We start from the raw sequence: 17124 nt of genomic DNA on the forward strand, positions 1-17124 counted from the left end.
GGCAGCTTGGAGACAGGCAGAAATGATTTCTGAGTGGTTGCTCTGTGTGCTGTTGTCTTCAGCTAAGAGAGCTGCTGCTGGGGCTTTCTGATGTTCTTTGTGTGGTTTGAGGCTCGCTTTAAAGCTCAAGATTGTGCAGGTCTCAGGGCTGGAGAGGAGGGAATGGTCTCCTTGCAGCCAGGATGCCTGTTGACACGTCCTCTGCTTTGCTTTGCTCCAAAGCAGGACACAGAAATGACTTTCCAGACCTCTGTGCCTGCCACTCAGCCCTCCCAATTTCAGCATTTTAAGCACGTTCTCATCTGTTTTTCTTCTGTCCCTGCAAACTCCACCTGGAGCTGATGATCCAGTTCAGTGTGTGTGGCCGGGGTGTCCCGTGGCCAGGGTGTCCCCTGGCTGGGATGCCCCCCATGCTGTGGCCGGTGGCCAGCAGCTCCCAGGACGCGGAGCAGGTGGTGCTGCCCGCTGGTTACAGCAGCTCTCTGGGGATTAAGGACTTAAAACGTCACAGGTGAGTTCAGCAGTTTCCTGTGAAAAGCAGTAGCAGTGGTTTGAGAAAATTAATTGAATTTATTTGACAAATACTTGCAGATCTAGGGAGCAAGTGCCCATAGACCAGGAAGAATTCTTCCAAAGGAAGCCTATTGTGGCTGCTGTCACCTGTTCTGCTCCTTTTTCATATTTTTTTCCTTTTGAAACCGAGATGAGCCGGAGAGCTGGTGAAAGAGGACTTCATTTCAGCCGCGAGCAAACCCGGCGGCCCCGGCGCGTTCTGGAGATCTCGATGGGGCAGCGTTGTCCGGCCCCGCTGCCAGCTGGGCAGATCCAGCACAGGGCCAGTGCGCTGCCTTAATAGGGGCGCTGTGATTTCAGGAGAGCCGTAAATTTAGATTCCCCTGTAATTGCAGTAGCACACCTTCGTGCTGCTGCTGCAGCAAGCAAATGGTCCCCCAGCACGCTGGGGACTTGGCAAAGATGCCGGCACAAACAGGATAATGAATGTTAGATAACTTGTGTGTTTCACAGGCTGAGCTTGAATATTGAAAGAGCAGCATCCCTGCATCAGAGAGGGGCTTGAAACGCTCTTAAATCTGGGGAATGTTTTCTCCTCCGCGCGCGGGGATTTGCATGGGGACCTCACGTCAGCGTTAATGGGCTTTGTGAGTTTGGAACGTATCTTAATGCGCCGCATCCCCCATAGCTCTTGTCTAAGTAAAATGAGTTTGAATTTTTCATCTTAATCGCAGGCTTGTGATCTGGAATAGACATTCTTGTACTGAAAAGCATCCGCTGTTAGACCCATTCCTCAGGGTATAGGATGACAAAGACGCATCCCCGGTCTCTGTCTCCCGTGCGCTGCGTGGGGGGAGCGCCGTCGTGTTTGCATTTCAGGGGCCAGAAAGTCTCAGAAACGCCCCATGGCTCCAGAAAGACCCCCCGTCTATGGGCAGGTAACTCCCTGTGCCCCCGGAGCGGCTCCCCCACCCCTAACACCAGCTAATGCTTCTAGTGTTGCTGCTCCTCTGCAAATGTACAAACACTCCTTAAAGTTGCTGCTGTAGTGGAATGAAAAGTTATCTCTAACCCTGCAGGGATTTGGCGAAGATGCTGGCACAAAAATAGTTTGTAATGAGCTCTAAGACATATTAATGAAGAGAAGTATAATTATTATTACAGAGTTCAATTACAGCCCCTGGATTACAAATATTCTCCCACAATCCCTCAAGAAAGAAATGCATCTTGTCTCTGCAATTAAATAAACTGCATATCAAGGGGAGGGAAGAGGATTAAACTACAGAAGGAAGAATTGCTTCAACTTGACTGTGGTGGCCCTGCTCCTCCCGCGCCCAGGCGCCTGTGCTTTGAGGAGGGATCCCTGCTCAGCACCGCGCCAAGCCCATGGAGATATTCTTTGGGAAACTGCTGCTTGGCTCCCTTCCAAAGTCCTGGGCATCTGTAAAGCAGCAGCTGCCATGTTAGTAGAATCTAATAAACCCCTTTCTGAAATATTTATGGATGTGCACACCTGTACGTTTCTGTTTCCCAAAGATGCAACGCAGGCACTTCTTCGGGGGGTTTTCTTTCCCTGGTTACTGAGCGTAGAGACAAAATTGAGGAATTCGCGTGTTTCCCGCAAAGGAGCGTGACCGAAAGCACCGAGCGGTGGGAAATGTGTAGCTGCAAATGCAGAGCATTGCCACGGGTCAAGTGCTGGGGAAGCTGCTCGTGCAGTGCAGGGAGCTCGACCTTGACTACGCAGCAGAAATGTCAGACAGCGGTAAAAACACCGTGTTCCCTGGAGAACAGCGAGATCTGGGGCTGGAGCAGCTGCTGATGTGTCTCTGGGCTTCGTGGCTGGAGCAGCCCGTCTCTGCGGAGCGCTGGGGACAACAGCGGCACCGCGCTTCTGCCACCTGCGCCAAGAAACCCATTGCTGAGAGGGTCACCCTGATGGGGGTGCTGGTGGCAAAGGACCAGGTCCCAGCCAGGGTCATGGAACTGGCGCAGAACAGTCCGCGGGTGCCCGGCAGATGGGCCAAGGGGCTGCAGAACCGCACGGGAGGAGCCGCGTTCCCTCCTGCACCCAGCACGGGATGCTCCAAACCGGCCGGCACAGGGAGTTCACTGTGGCTCTACCGTTGGCTGCTTCTAACCCTAAATTCTACCCCAAAACACTCCTAGCATCAAACCCCACTGAGTTCAGCACGGGAGCAGAAGCCCTTGGTGACATTGTGGCTGTTTTTCTGCAGGACATAAAGAAGCAATGACAATCCTTGGCAAGCGTTTGGCCGCGGATGGAGCCCGTGATGGCAGCGGTGCGGGGTAAGACACCAGCTGCCGTTCTGAGCACTGCCGAGGAACTTGGCTGCTTTTCCTATTAAGCAGGATGACAAAATCACCGCCACGCATATTGTAGTAGCTTCTCCTCAAACATCGCTATTGTCTGCAGACAGAGCGCTCGCTCTGCCCGCGCTCGTCGGCCCTGGAAATGACAGAGCTAATGCTTGTTTAAGTTCTCTCAGAACTCGCTATCTGAATACATTCCTTGTGCAGCCTGATCGTTGTTAAATCTTTCCTACCTAACCTGGTTTACACGCTGTTTCAGGTCTCGCTTTTGATCGCGCTGGCTGTAGGACACTTGTTCCTCCTGTGAACCCTGCTGCTTTGTTCCTGCGAGTGTGCTACCCGTGGGGAAACCTTTGTCCAAATAATCTCAGAGTCCCCAAAGAGCAAGAGCTGCCGGCTTTGCTTTCTAGTTGAAGTGACAGCAAGGAATATATAGATTTATTCTTCTATTCATCGGTGGCTTTCTATTCGCGTGTCCTCACGGCAAATCAAAGTGTCAAAATAACATCCCCGGTTTGCCAGCCACAGCTTCTGGCCACCAGACGGACATCTGAGGAACAGATATTTTTAGTTGAAAAGCAGAACCAGCAAGGGTTATTTAGTGAAGAAGACCCAAGACACACGGTAAGAAGAAACTAACGCACAAACTTTCAGCAGAATCGGAGAGGACCGGGATTACAAGGCCACCCCCCGGGCTGCTGCATCCTGTGTGTGCCGGGAGCTGCGGTGCTGCCGCGTCCCGCAGCAGAGCCCAGGGAGCTCCCAGCGCCTGCCTGGGGATGCTCCTTGCAGGGACGGCTCAGCGTTCCTGCTGGGCGCTTGGCACGACGTGCTCAGACACCAGTGGCCACTTGCGGAGACAGTTTGCATCACCAGACCTGCCCTGGGTGGGGAGGGAGGGACAGGGACTGCGGCAGTCCAGTTCCCAGCTGTACGACAGCTTTTGTGTTACTGCAACACTTCTAAGCTTTTCTTTCTAGGTTTTATCTAATTCTGACTCTGTGTAAGTATTGAGCACAATCAGTGCACACAGAAAAGAGCCCCAGAAACACGCTGCTTGTGCGGGAGTTCTCAGCTGAAGCCTCTGTTCACTTACACGATGAATCTGTCTCTGTCTGAGGTGCAGCTGCTGCACACCAGGATGGGGTCTGGACACTCACACCGCGTTTGGTTTCCAGCACGTGAGCGGGTGCATGGCAAGGCATCCAGCCGACCCTGCAAAGCGGTGGGAGGTGACTTCGGCGCTGTGACATTGTGCAGCAGAGCTGTTCCTGCAGAGAAACCGCTTCAAAAGCGTCGGTACACAGGCGATCCACCAGTGACTTCTTGATGGAGGCACACTTGCATGTCGAAAATACTTAAACAGGTTGTAATGAAGATCTGGCTTCATCACTGAAGCCTCACAGGGCTGATAACTGAATTGCTCCTGTTGCACTGGGGTCCCCAGTTGGAATGAATGTGCAAATGCGCAGCACTCCAGGCCGCCGGAGCAGTTGTCTTAGCGTGAATCCTGCCAATGGTACAATATTGCTTGCTGTTGCATGAACAGAACATGTCTCCTCTGATTGTTTTTTCCTGCTCTTTTGAGATAGATGCTGTTTGAGGATCCCCACTGGTGGAAGGTCTCCTCCGAGGAACAGTTACAGCTCTTTACATGTAACCTCTGGCACCGGTAATGGAGTGGGGGAAAAACCAAGTCTAAGTGCTTTTTGGATGAAGCTTGCTCCTTTTCTGGAAGGAGCCTGTGAGACCTGACAAGGGACTGTCTTCAGTGGCCTGTCCCACACTCCTGCTCTATGGCCTTTCCGCTGTAATTACCCTTTTTTAATTTGGGGAGCTATTGAGCTGTGGTGAGGGGCCTGGGATGGCTTAAGCTCCCACTGCTGTAGGACAGCAGGGACAAAGGTGCCCCAGGTACTGCCGGCTGTTTGCTCTGCTGAGAAGGTGCCACCGGGCCCATCTCAGAGCAGTGATCACCTTTGCTGGGACCAGCTCTGTCCCTGGGGATGTCATTCACTGCCCAGCAACTGGGGACTCTCAGGAGCCAAGAATTAGGTTGCTGGGGCTTTATAAACTTTATGCACAGAATTATGACAAGATAAGTGATGGAAAATGAGCAAGAGTTAATTATATGATAGAAGGAGAGTGCCGCTGTGTAGCAATGATTTGAAAGGCAAATAGAAATATTTATAGGCTCGGGACTGTAAAACTTGCCACGGTGCTCTGACACGAGATGTGCTGCGGGTTCGCAGGACGGAGCTCTGACACTCACATGGGCTCTGCTGGCAGGTGAGCCTCCTCTCAAGCTGGCCTCAAAGGGATGTGTAATGTCATGAAATTGGGTAAAATGTGTAAAATCAGAATCTAACATATCCTGGCGATCTTCTCTTTCCAGTCCCTCTGTAGAGTTCGGTCTCTGCATCGCTCGCTGGTGACCAGAGCAGCTGGGAGGCCTTGCGGAGGCGTCTCCCCATCGCAGCATCCGCAGCTCGGGGTGTCCCTTCCAGGGCAGGCTGCTCACAGCTGCCGGGCTCCATCGCCTCCGCGCAGCGCTCGCTGCTGCCTTGAGAGCCTGGATTTCAGGTGTGTGCGGATGTTCAGATGTCTGAGAGCAGCCACCCCCAAGCCACAGGGATGCTCCCCAGCCTTCCCGTGTTGCTCCCAGGGTTACCCCGTGTTTGGGAGCCCTTGGGAAGCAGAACAAATCCTGCAGGCCTGGCCCATGCTATTCCGGCATTGACCGGCTCTGGGGGGAGCAGCAAGGCTTTGCTATTACTGCAGACAATAGAGAGAAGAAGGTAATTCATCCCCATCCCCAAAGCAATCTCTGCAGGTGGGTTTTGAAACAGGTTTCCAACCGTCTCCCTTTGGAGACTACTGAGCAGGCTTTAAAGAATCCTTTGTATTTTTAGCAGCAACATAATAGTGATGGAAATTCAATAAACTTCACCATCAAATATTTATCCCATTACACTGGCTCAAGTAATTTAAGCTGTTGAAATCAACATTGTGGTTTTATTTTTAATGAGCCTTGTGTAAAACAGCATCTTCTATCATTGTCAGGTGTGTATGGAAGAGAGTCACATTTACTCAAAGCATTTTTAATCTTCCCAAAGAAACAATGTTAAATAATGTAGAACATTTACCCAAATGTTACCTGTCACTGGTAGAAAATCTAGTTTATGGCTAGGCAAGCCTGATGTTTGCTGGGGCTTAGGATGGAGGAACAGCATCCCTGATTTTTTTGGTGTTTTTTTAATCAAATCTGCCCAGAGAGGTGGTGGATGAGCCATCCCTGGGTTATCCCAGGCTGGGCTGGACAGGGCTCTGAGCAACCTGAGCTCTGAAGATGTCCCCTCCATGGCAGGGGGGGGAGCTGGGGAGGTCCCTTCAATACAAACTGTCCTGGGATTGTATGAAACAGGGCGAAGCTGCTTATGCCGGAGCCTGTGGGCAGCAGCAGCTCTCAGAGCTGCCGAACTCAACAGCTCTGGCGGTTCCCTGCACAGAAAATGGGGAGAAAAGGGGTACGTGGGCCTCCCGCAGGCGGGCACCAAGCGCCGTGTGTCCCGTCCCCCCACCCACGCGTGGTCACGGGCACCGCATCCCCAGTCCCACACTGACCCCCCGCGTCAGCCCGAGCTGAACGGGAACGGAGCCGCAGCCGCTGATGGAAATTAAACCACCATCCCCGCAGCAAAGGGAAAAGAAGCAAGCGGTGGGAAGAGGCTGCTTGTTTGCACGGCTGCAGCTAAAGCAACTATTAATTTAAGCCAGGAAAAGGTTCCTGCGCGCTGCCGTTCTGCGTTTTAACGGCAGGGCTAAGTTGCCACAGTCCGTGTAATCAGATTCCTGGAGCACGGGTAATGATTTGCTCTCAGTGGGATGCTTTGTGCTGGGAAGGAGCTCCTTGCATTTTGTGAAACCCTTTACAAAATCAGCGCTGCTCAAAGCAATTAAGGTCTTTGCAAGGGCAGGAAAGCTTGGGCAAATCGGGTGCCCTGAATTCGTTGCTCGGTGTTTGCAGGGTGCTTTGGGAAGGATTTACCGTGTAAGCACTAGAGACTGTTACAAAAATGGGGTATGTGCACCCAGACAAGAATTACAATATCCAACTCCACACGGGTTCTCTCATGTCCATAATTCTTTTTTATTAATTAATGGATTTCATAGTTTTTATCTTTGTTGCTCTTTCTTGCAAAGCCTATGTACTCTGCTCAGCTATGTTAATTAATTTCTTCAGATACTGGCTTTCCACATTTGGTTCTTGATAAGATTCTAGAAAGAAATCCAAAATAAGACTCAAAGCGATTTCTCACAAAGTTTCATTATGTATCATACAGTCCCTGTTATCTCTGTGTCAGGGCTGTCCAGCTCCTGGTGTGAATGCTCCTCAGTAATGAAAATGAAGCTCTAATTCAATTTGAGGGTTGCAAAGGTGCTCCGGGCAGCTGCAGCAGAGGGTTACAGACCCTCTTGAATGTTTGGGTTCTAGCTGGGGTACCAACCCATTGGAAATTCGTCCAGGAGACAGAGTTCTGGGAGCCCAAACTCAGCAGTTCAGTATTGATTGTGGTTACCTGAGCTGGAACGACAACAGCACTTAAAGGGGGAGAACAACAACTAAAAAGCTGCGACTTCAAGTCCGTACTGCGGATTCGCGCTCTGGTGCACAGCGGGCAGGACGGTGCTCAGCGGGCCCGGGAGGGAGCGAAGGTCCCTGTGCCAGTCACTGGGCAGCAGATCCTCCTCCTGCTTCTGCCCAGATGCTGCTAATGAGGAAGAATTTCAGCCACCTGAACTAAAAATAACTTTCCCATAGCAGGAAGAGAGCAGCCAGTGCTCCTGCTGGCTGCCTGCTCGCTTTGATAGACCTCTCGTTCAGCACTTAACAGCCAGTATGTTTACAGGCAACAGTTTTTTTTGGCTGCTGTCCCTAGTATGTCACTAATGTTTAGCCAAATGAACTGGGAGGATTATAACAGACAGGGACACTGGTGCAAGTGACAGGCGCAGAGACAAGTGCTGCAAGAAGCTAATTTACACATCGAGTTTCACAGCCCCAGCCTCCCTTCCTGCTCAATAAGCTCCTCAGCTGCTGCTCCGTACCGGCAGCCAGCTTGCAGAAAAGGAGGCAGATCACAAATTCTGCTATTGGCTTTTTCCTGCCTGCTTAGACACGGATTCTAATAAAAACACTTTTTAATAGTGTTGAAAATAAGTTGTCTTTTATGTGGCAACGTGAATTTAGTGTCGATAGTCTGGGCTGCTCTGACTCTGTAAGGGCTGTTTGTGGCCCCTGTGCAGCGTTTCCAGCTGCTCGGGAGCTGCTGCGGGACGTGGGTGGTGGCGGGGGATCCGCATCCTCGCCTGCACGCCGGGTGTTCTGTCCTGCACAACAGCTCTGTTCTCAGAGACACGGCGGCCGTACGTCAGAAAATGCAACAACATCTGTGGGTGCGAAATTACCACCATTTGCCCGCAAAGTGCTGTGGTTATAGGGGGGAACAGCGGTGGCCGGGACACAAGAGCTTCGTGAGGGAGCCCTGGCATGCAAGAAACATACAGCACTGTGAGAAGTATTTATTGAAATTGTCTAAATTATCATTTTCTTACTATTCGCAGCCCATTGAGGAAACTAAAGCAACCACCGAGCTTTCCAGCTGCAGAAACGCTGCTCTTCAGTCAGTCCTGGTCCTCTTCTGTTTATGAGACACTAAAAGTTTTCACTGCCCAATAAAAACAACCATTTGTATTCGGTGGCCACAAGCAACCACGCTGTGAGAGAGCGGAGCAAGTCGGAGCTGTTGGAGGAGAATATGAATGATCGCAGCCGAAGAACAAAGCTCAGAGGAGCCCTGAGCCCCGGCAGGAGTTGCAGAGCGATGTCTCACACGCCTCTGAACCGCCGCGTCTTACCGGGGACACTTTCTGCTTTTGAGCAAAAGCGTCGTACTTGAGTGTTCCCATAGGTACATTCTTGTCACTTACTTCTGCAATTTAAATTGTTCCTCATGTTTTTTAAGCTGAGGATGAACGGACAAGCGTTTTATCAGCTAAGTTGGATTGAGGAGCACAGGTAATATCCTCAAACCACGGAGACTCGCGCTATGGCTCTGCACTGAGCCGGAACATTAAAGGCTGCTATAAAAAACAAGCTCCTGTGCCCTCAGCCGGACAGAATTATAAAAATCCCCGCAGCGTGCTCAAAGCACTGAATGAGCAGAAGGGCGAGCTGCAGTTCGGTGTGATGGATGGAGCCCCCGGGCTGCGCTGCGGACGCTGCCGTCCCAGCCAGCGCCCCCTCAGAGCGGGCAGCGCCGTCCCTCCTCCCCCGGCCAAATCACCACAGATAATTACACATTAAATCTAGGTGTCGGGCTGCTTTGCTACACAGAAATTCATCTGCTAGCGTCAGAGTCCTTGAAGTTAAAGAGGGATTTGAGTTACTGACATAATTTGTTCCCCGAGGACTGTGGGAGCGAACGGAGAGGCACATCTGAATAATAACTCCCTGGCCGCACATCTTCTAATGGGAGCGAGCGCCGCTCCTGAAGGAAGACACAACGGGAAGCGTGAGATCTGAAATGTTTATGACCCATACAGCAATCAGGCAGAATGTTTGTTTTTTCCCCCCAGGCAGCAGCCCGTCAGGGAGATCTGAGGCGAGCTCCTCCGCTTTTGCTTTGTTGAAGCTTATTTTAACGTCACGCTGCCTGCGGGCCCTAAGTCGAGGTCCGTGTGATGGGCAGAGTGGGGACGGGCCTTCACTTCGCCTGTCCCGGCGGGGTCGCTGCCCGGCGAGGCCCGGCGGGGCCCGGTGAGGCGCGGCTGCCCCGGGGCGAGCAGCTCCACAAGATGGCGAGCGCGGGCTGCCGCGCCCGGCCCAAGATGGCGGCGGGCGGCGCCGGGGAGCGCGGCCGCTCGGAGCCCCGGCGGGTTCCCGGGCGCCATGGGAAGGGGGCTCTGGAGAGCGGGTGCCCGAACGCCGCCGCCGCTCAGCCCGCGGGGGAAGCGCCGCCGCCCGCCCGCAGCCGCCGGCCGAGCTCGGTAGGAGCGCGGGGGAAAGGGAGCGGGGTGGGGGGGCAGCTTGTGATTAACAGCTGCAAACAGCATCGCCATGAGGGAATTACCGGGAGAATTTCGTAAATTCTTCGCCTTTCCTACCTTCCTGCCACTTTGTTGGGCGCCTGCGCGCAGAAATACAGCGCGGGGCACGTTTGCGCGCTGCAGGGCCGGGGTTTGGGTCTGTTCCTGTTTAAATCGTGCTGGAACGGGGTTCGTTCTGCTCCATTAATTGCCATCTACAGCACCCCTAAGAAAATATGAAAATGGTGATTAGCCACGTTTATGCTTTGAGATGGATGTGGTTTTGTGTAAGCCGTCTGCGTCTCTTCGCATCTTTTCATGTGCACTTCCTACTCTATTTTTCTTAGCGATGCAGTTTGGATAAGGTTCCCTTGCTCCATGGAGCCCCTCGCTTCCACACCCAGCCTTGCAGCTAAAAGATACACTGATGTTGTTTTTATTTTTCTAACAGTGTTCTTCACACGAAGTGTCTGACAGACGACCCCCTAAGAGGCTAAAGTGTGAAAAAAATAGCCTAGTAAATTCAGAACTAGAAGGTCTTGCATGTGGAAGTGAAAACCTCGCTGCGCTGGGGGAAACACCTCAAACACCTGATGAGGATCAACGCTCAGAAGATCCAGGAGAGCACAATGTCATTCAACAGGGAAGAGGTGAAAGCGTTCCAGAGGCCAAGGGAGGCAAGCGGGAGAAGGAGGGTGATGTGTCTGTGGAGCCGCACGCGGTGAAATGCGGCAGCGCCGCGTCAGGAAGGGGCGGCGATGGCGACGGCGATGGTGATGGTGATGCGCGTGACCCCGCGGGCAGCGAGGAGGAGGACGGCGGCTGCAGCGCCCGCTCCGACGGCTCCGGCTCGGACGCCGATGTCCCAAGGGAGCCCGCGCAGCCGGACAACAGCGCGTTCCTGGACGAGGACAGCAACCAGCCCATGCCGGTGCACCGCTTCTTCGGCGATGGCGACTTCCTCAAGGTGAGGTGATGGCTGTTCGCTCTGCACGTTCAGTTCTGTTCCACTTCAGTTGTGCATCTTCCAGCAGAAGTAGGTTAGCCTCAGAATTGTAGGCCAGTGTTGGTAGACATCTGGAGTCATATCCCTGTCCCCTAGATAGAACTGCTTGCCTCAGAGATGATACTAATTGCCAAGGCAAGTTAGTTTCAGATGTAAAATCTTTCTTGTTTAGATTTTATTAATCCAGTCCGTAAGATAGGTATTTTTACTCAGTGTTATTCTGTCGAAATAGATTTTCCCCGGTCATTGGTTCTTAATTGTGTTTACCGTCATGCTTGGGAATGGAGGCGTGTTGGTGCCTCACGTATCAATGTGGCAATGTGCGGACGTGGAGAGGTGGGAGTTCTGCCATTTGCCACAACAGCCTTTCCTCAGCCATTCTCTCTGTTTTTAAAGGATCTGCCAGCAGCTGCGCTCCCAAGAACAAGGATGAGCAGGCGAGAATTCAGAAAGCTGCATTTCATTGCAAAGGAAGACGAGGAGGAGGAGGAAGAGGATGTTGTCTAACAACAAACTGTAAATAAATGAAACCTTTTTTCTTTGCAAGCACATAATGACGGTTGGCTGTGTCACTAACATAAGGTGTCTGCGTTTGCCTTTTCTTGAGGAAAACTGGTAGAGTTTGTTTCTCTGGAGTCGGCAGATACAGAATTCTCCCACCATTAGCTGGGGCAGATATTGACTGAATTTTCAGTTATTTGGAAAAAAATTGTAATTTATCATTTTACCGCTAATATTTAGAAACAACCCCAGGGTGTGTCACGCTGCCAGTGTGAGTTCAGCAGTGTTAATCTCTGCAAGTCCAGGACATTTTTATTGCGCATCAGTTCTCTGAACAAACCCCGTGACACTGGGCGCGTCACCGGCCACCAGCGCAGCCCTGGGTGCTGCCTTTGGAACAGCTGCGCAATGCAGCCTGGGCAGTATTTGCTGTTCACTTCTAAGGGGTATGAATAGGAATTTCATAAACAAATACGCAGGTGGTGATAAAGGAGGAAGGAAAGCTGTCGGCGTTGGCCTGGGGAGATGAACGGGTATCAATAGCTGAGGATATGGGTCAGTTCACCAAGCTGGTTATTCTGGCTGGCGCTTATAGAAAATGCTGAGCAGCCTCAGATGACTTCAGGAACTGTTAACTCACCCAATGTTTATGATAATACTTCTTTGAAAGTGTGATTATGCAATAAGCTTCCAGATCTTTATTGTTATAAATAGTTTTTTCTATGTTTCTAAAAATACAGAGAAAATGTTATCTGCAGATGGTTTAAATAAATATTAATTTCTACAGCTATAGGCTGTTAAACATTCAGAAGTTGTAAGCCAAACAAATTGTATATGCATGACATGTTAATACATTCACATTTCCACTCCAGCTGATGCATTGTTTCTGTCAACGATATTTCTTGGCTCCTTTTCACTCTAATCTCATAACACAGAAAAATCTGATTCTTTAATAGCATATTCATGGTTTGCAGCACATCTCCATCTTGAAGCAGCTCTCCCAGCTTTCCTTCAATGCCATATTTGCTACTGTCTCTTTCTAGCAAATACGTCTTCGCACACACACATTCACATTCCTTGTGGTTTCAGCACTGTGTAAGGTGGTGATTTTGAGTTGGTATGGGTGTGCCAGGCAGACCACGCTGCGTTTGTCATCACAGCCTTCGTGGTGGTGCCTTCCCCAACACCCAAACAGCGCAGTTTCCACCTCGGTGACGGTGACGCAATCTGGAGGGATCAGTCCAGTGCTCTGCTATTAGAAATCTTGTTTTGTATTGAAACGTCTGGGACGGGGATTTGGTTTGGTTAAAGTGCATCAGTACTCTGTAGCAAAGCTCGCGCGTTTCCAAGCCGTGGTAGGTTCGGCTCGCCCAGCAGCGCTGCGGCACCGCGGTTCTGTGCGGCGTGGAACGAGGGCAGCGCCATGGGGCACGACCGAGCTCTTCCCACAGCCAGCGGCGTCACTGACACCGCAGCGAGCAGCTCGCTCTCCCTTCACAAACACGTTTCCCTGCGCTCAGTCTGGCCTGTATCAGCCACACCGCATTGCACCCGGTGAACCGCTCCTGCACCGCTGCCTCCACATACACACACAGAAAGGTGGTGGTAATTTTTTTATTAAAAAAAAAAAAATCACATCATTGACACTGATAGTCACTAAAAGTTCAGTTTCTATCAGCTGATATTTAAAAAGAAATCAAGTAAAAACTGATCTGTTTGCATTTTGTTACCTGAGGTAGAAGTGTTTTGCAGAGCAAAATTCTCTAAAGCACCAAGTGAACATGATCATTATACAGTAACTTGGCTTGTATTTCTTAAGCAAACTCAAGCTAAAGAGGCAGAAACTCTTTGGAAGGAGAGGGAAAGCAGCGGGGAAGCTGGCAGAGAGCAAAGGTGGTGAAAGCAAGGACGTGCCATGGCCTGGACGCGCACCTAACGCAGCACCAAGAAACAGGAATCCGCGAGTCCCCTCAGATTAGTTTTTAAGAAATGTTTTGTCTGAGTTTCATTTCTCTGTACTGTGAGATTTGGACCTACATTGGTCACGGCAAGAAAGAGCTCATAGGGCGTAATGGGTGGCTCCGGCCTCATCTCTCTGCGCTGGCTCCAGCTGTATGTTACGGCGCTCTGCAGTGCCATCGGCTGCAGTCAGCGAGAGGGCGGGACAGCAGAATTAGGAGCCACGTGAATGCACACACGCTTTGTGAGGCTGCACTTGAATTACTTAGCAAGTCTCTTTTGCCAGGGACTCCTAAATCAGTTTTGTTTAACAAACTAGAGCTATTTAAGAATCATACCACATGACGTTAGTTTTAAAAAAGCAGAAGTCACTTCAGAGATAGCACTACAAAATCTTGTGGTTTTGCTTCCTTTCTCTGTAAATTTTAGTTTTGTCACAGCTGAGATTATGATTGGTTTTCTTATGGCAAGCAATATGTACAAGTTTTAAATTCTCCATGGTAAACAGCAGCTGATAGAAGTACTCCCAGTTCACCTCCCTTCCAGCTCGTGTTTTGACAGCTTCTGCCAATTCTGGGATGACAGCACGTTTCTTCTCTATTCTTCAGTACACAAAAGAGAAAACAATATTGCCATCAAAAGGCTTTTTCGTAATAATCAAGTCTCTATCTCCCTTTTAGGCAGAATTTGAATCCTTTCACCAGAACTAGGTTTAGGAGGAAATCGTTTAGCATACTCTGTTTGCTTCACAAATGCACAATGCCTGAAAATGGGTCTGAGGGGTTTTGTCAGAGAGGAGTCTCCACAAAGGATTAACGCGAGGAGGGGTGCGCTTCCGCACAAAGAAAACCTGAACAGAGGCAAAGCAGGAACAAGGGACAACACTGAGATCTGCCTTCAGGACGCCTCGCCTGCCTAAGAGGAGCACAGAACAGGTAGGTCTGGGTTAATACTTGATACATACACATGATCGAGATTCCAGGTGCTGAAGAGGATCCTGCTCTCCCTGTTGCTGTAGGGGTTGATGGAATGCTTGCACGGGCAGTCAGCGCTGTCGAAAGGCCCCTGTAAAACACGACGGCTGCAGTGAGGGTAGAACACTTGTCACCAGCGCAGCCCTTGTGCTGGCCCTAACCACGGGCAGCTGTGACACTGCCGCCGCGCCAGACCCGACCCCGCGCCACAAACAGCCCAGTAACTGCGTCCTTCCCTCGCGCTGTCACCCGTCCCGCTGCTGCCGCAGCACCACAGCCCCCTGGCGCTGACCTGGCAGGAGAACCAGCCCTCCGCCGTGCACAGCCGCGCCGCCGCCTCCTCCCTCCTGTCAAAGTAGCACCCGTTGTACTTCGCAGACTTCAGCTTGTCTGACATCAGGTCCATTATCCCTTTATATGCGTCTCTTGCTGTAGGATCAACATGGGAAATAAAACTGCTAACCTGGGAGGGAGGGAAAACAACCCCAATCATTCCTCGGTGCCTATAGCAGCCTGAAGCTCTTTTCTACAACCAACGTTGCACTGTAAAAGCATTTTATATATACGAGGGCAAAGAATTATTTTTACTAGAAGCTTGAAAATAAGTTACTTCAACAGAAACTTTTACCTCTTTCATGTAGCCTCGTATTCTGCTTTCACAACTGTATCGCAGGTAGCTCGATTTGTTCTTAAAACGAGACTGGAGACCTAAAGGCAGTTAGATTGTGTTTTAACTTGGTGCTTCCGGTGCTCCGCTTCTCCCCAGCTGGGGGTCCAGCCCCTCTTTGCACAAGCTCAGCATGCACAGATTATTTTTCTTTCTCCCTTCTGTTTTACTGGTTCAACACTACCCTGCTCTTAGCACTTACAAGGATGATGCAGAGCATCTGCTTTGAGAGCAGTAGCTGGTATTAGAGCTGTTAAATGTTTCTCATTAGTGTGCATACAAAGAACACCAAGAGATTGTGAAAACAAAACCAAATTGTTCAGGAGGAACTGAAACGATGACTTAGAAATGGGAGGCGGAACTTGCAAAGACAGTATCAAGAAAATGTAACGATTAGCTGGCTGATGCATGCAAATTATCAATATATGATTAGCAAACTGTTAAAAGATTGTAAATGCAGGCCTATGTTAATGGAGAAAAATGTATTCTGGAGCAAGCTTGGGTACAATAATAGGGAACACTGCTTTTGTTACCATTTTCTGATAGTAAATACACATCTATTCAAAGGAAACTTACAACTGCCTGCTACTGTGATAACTTATCCCTGACCAGGTACCAAATCACACCAGCCAGAAGGACTCGAGATTTTTAAAGTACTTTTCTCTAAGAACAGTCAAATTGACAGAAGCGACTCTTTAGAGCAGAGACCCGCTGCCCCTCAACAGCTCCCAGGGGCGACAGCTGGTACCTTCGAACCACTTCTCGTCGTCCCCCTTGTCCTCAGCCAGGATGTTTTCGCTCAGGTTGTGGATCAGATCCGCCAGCAGCCTCTGCCTGCCCGGGGCCCGCTCTCCGGAGAGCAGCGCCCGCGCCGCCGCCACCACGGCCTCCTGCTGCCCCGAGAACGCGGCCAGGAGCCCCGCGATGTCGCTGGCACCTGCGGCGGTGGGGGGACAGCGGGTGGGGGGACACGGCTGTGCCCAGGCCCTGCCCACGTGGTTTGGTTTCAGGAGCTCCCCAGATCCCCATCCCAGCGCTGCTCACGCAGCGTCCCAGAGCAGATCACACAGGATCCCAGGGGTTTGAATGTCTCAGAGAAGGAGACTCCACACCCGCTCTGGGCAGCCTGGGCCAGCACACAAGTTTCTGCTCATGTTCACATGGAGCCTCCTGTGCTTCAGTGTGTGCCCGTCGCCCCTCACCCTGGCGCTGGGCACCACTGAACCATCTGGTCCATCCTCTGACACCCACCCTGGGATATTGATCCCATTGATCACATCCCTCTCAGCTTCTCCAGCTCAACAGCCCCAGCTCTCTCCGTCTCTCCTCAGAAAGATGCTCCAGACCCGTCCGCATCTCGCAGCCCACCGCCGGATTCCTCCGCTAATTCCTTGTCCTGCTCAAAGCGGGGAGCCCAGCCCAGCCCAGCCCAGCCCTTCAGATGGGGCTCCCCAGGGCCCCTTTCCCCGCTCCCCCCGGCGCACTCACAGCCCCGCCAGGTCTCTCCGGGGCCCAGCAGCACCAGCTCGGTGTCGGGCGGCAAGGCGCGGAAGTAGCTCTCGCTCAGCTCCGTCCCGTCCTCGTAGAGGCAGAGCCGGCTGCCTGCCAAGGGAAGCTGCCCCCGGGGCGGGTGAGGGCCGGGCGGGCCCCCTCCGGCGGCCCCGCGCCCCAGGCCCGGCCCGCACCTGCAGCAGCCGGCAGCCCTTCCGCAGGAGCCCGCGCAGGCTCCCGGCCGCCACCCCGAACTTCCGCGGGCTGCCGCGGCCGCGCAGGCGGAACGGGCGCAGCGGCTCCGCCATGGCCGCGCTCCGCGCCCTCCGCCGCGCATGCGGCTGGGGCGGCCGCGCATGCGCCCGGGGCGGCTGGGGCGGCCGCGCATGCGCAGGGGCGGGCGCGGCGTTGCCATGAGAGCGGGCGGTGCGGCCGCGCTGAGGCAAGTGAGTCCGGGGCCCGGCCGAGCCCGGCCGCTCCCCCCGCGGCTTCCCCCGCTCCTCTTTTCCCTTCCTCTCCCCTTCTCTCTCCTCCGGCCGGGCGAGCCTCCCCCAGGCCCCTGCCAGCCCGGTGCCGTGCGCTAGGCCGCC

The 17124-nt window shown here is 52.2% G+C and overlaps 2 protein-coding genes across 5 annotated transcripts; one reads left to right on the plus strand and one right to left on the minus strand.

Annotated features, from left to right (window-relative positions):
• The first annotated feature begins 9611 nt into the window (after positions 1-9611).
• LOC308049199 (UPF0688 protein C1orf174 homolog) lies at positions 9612-12573 on the plus strand. The gene is made up of 3 exons (XM_080358735.1): positions 9612-9897; positions 10388-10903; positions 11339-12573. Exons 1-3 carry the CDS (start codon positions 9706-9708, stop codon positions 11447-11449), a joined length of 819 nt encoding a protein of 272 aa, XP_080214861.1. The 5' UTR covers positions 9612-9705; the 3' UTR covers positions 11450-12573.
• DFFB (DNA fragmentation factor subunit beta) lies at positions 12571-16853 on the minus strand (the record flags this gene model as incomplete). Of its 4 annotated transcripts, XM_080358733.1 has the most annotated exons (7): positions 13044-14004; positions 14367-14467; positions 14669-14839; positions 15005-15084; positions 15792-15980; positions 16532-16658; positions 16729-16842. In XM_080358733.1, 7 exons carry the CDS (start codon positions 16840-16842, stop codon positions 13788-13790), a joined length of 999 nt encoding a protein of 332 aa, XP_080214859.1. In that variant the 3' UTR covers positions 13044-13787. The 4 variants fall into 4 exon arrangements, with proteins under 4 accessions (XP_080214860.1, XP_080214859.1, XP_080214858.1 ...); XM_080358734.1 differs by lacking the exon at positions 13044-14004 and adding an exon at positions 12571-12695 and having other exon boundaries at positions 15792-16030; positions 16532-16853; XM_080358732.1 differs by having other exon boundaries at positions 13044-13999; positions 15792-16030; positions 16532-16853.
• Positions 16854-17124: the final 271 nt, after the last annotated feature.

This window comes from Nesoenas mayeri, assembly GCF_963082525.1.
Source record: "Nesoenas mayeri genome assembly, chromosome: 24".
NCBI lineage: Eukaryota > Metazoa > Chordata > Aves > Columbiformes > Columbidae > Nesoenas > Nesoenas mayeri.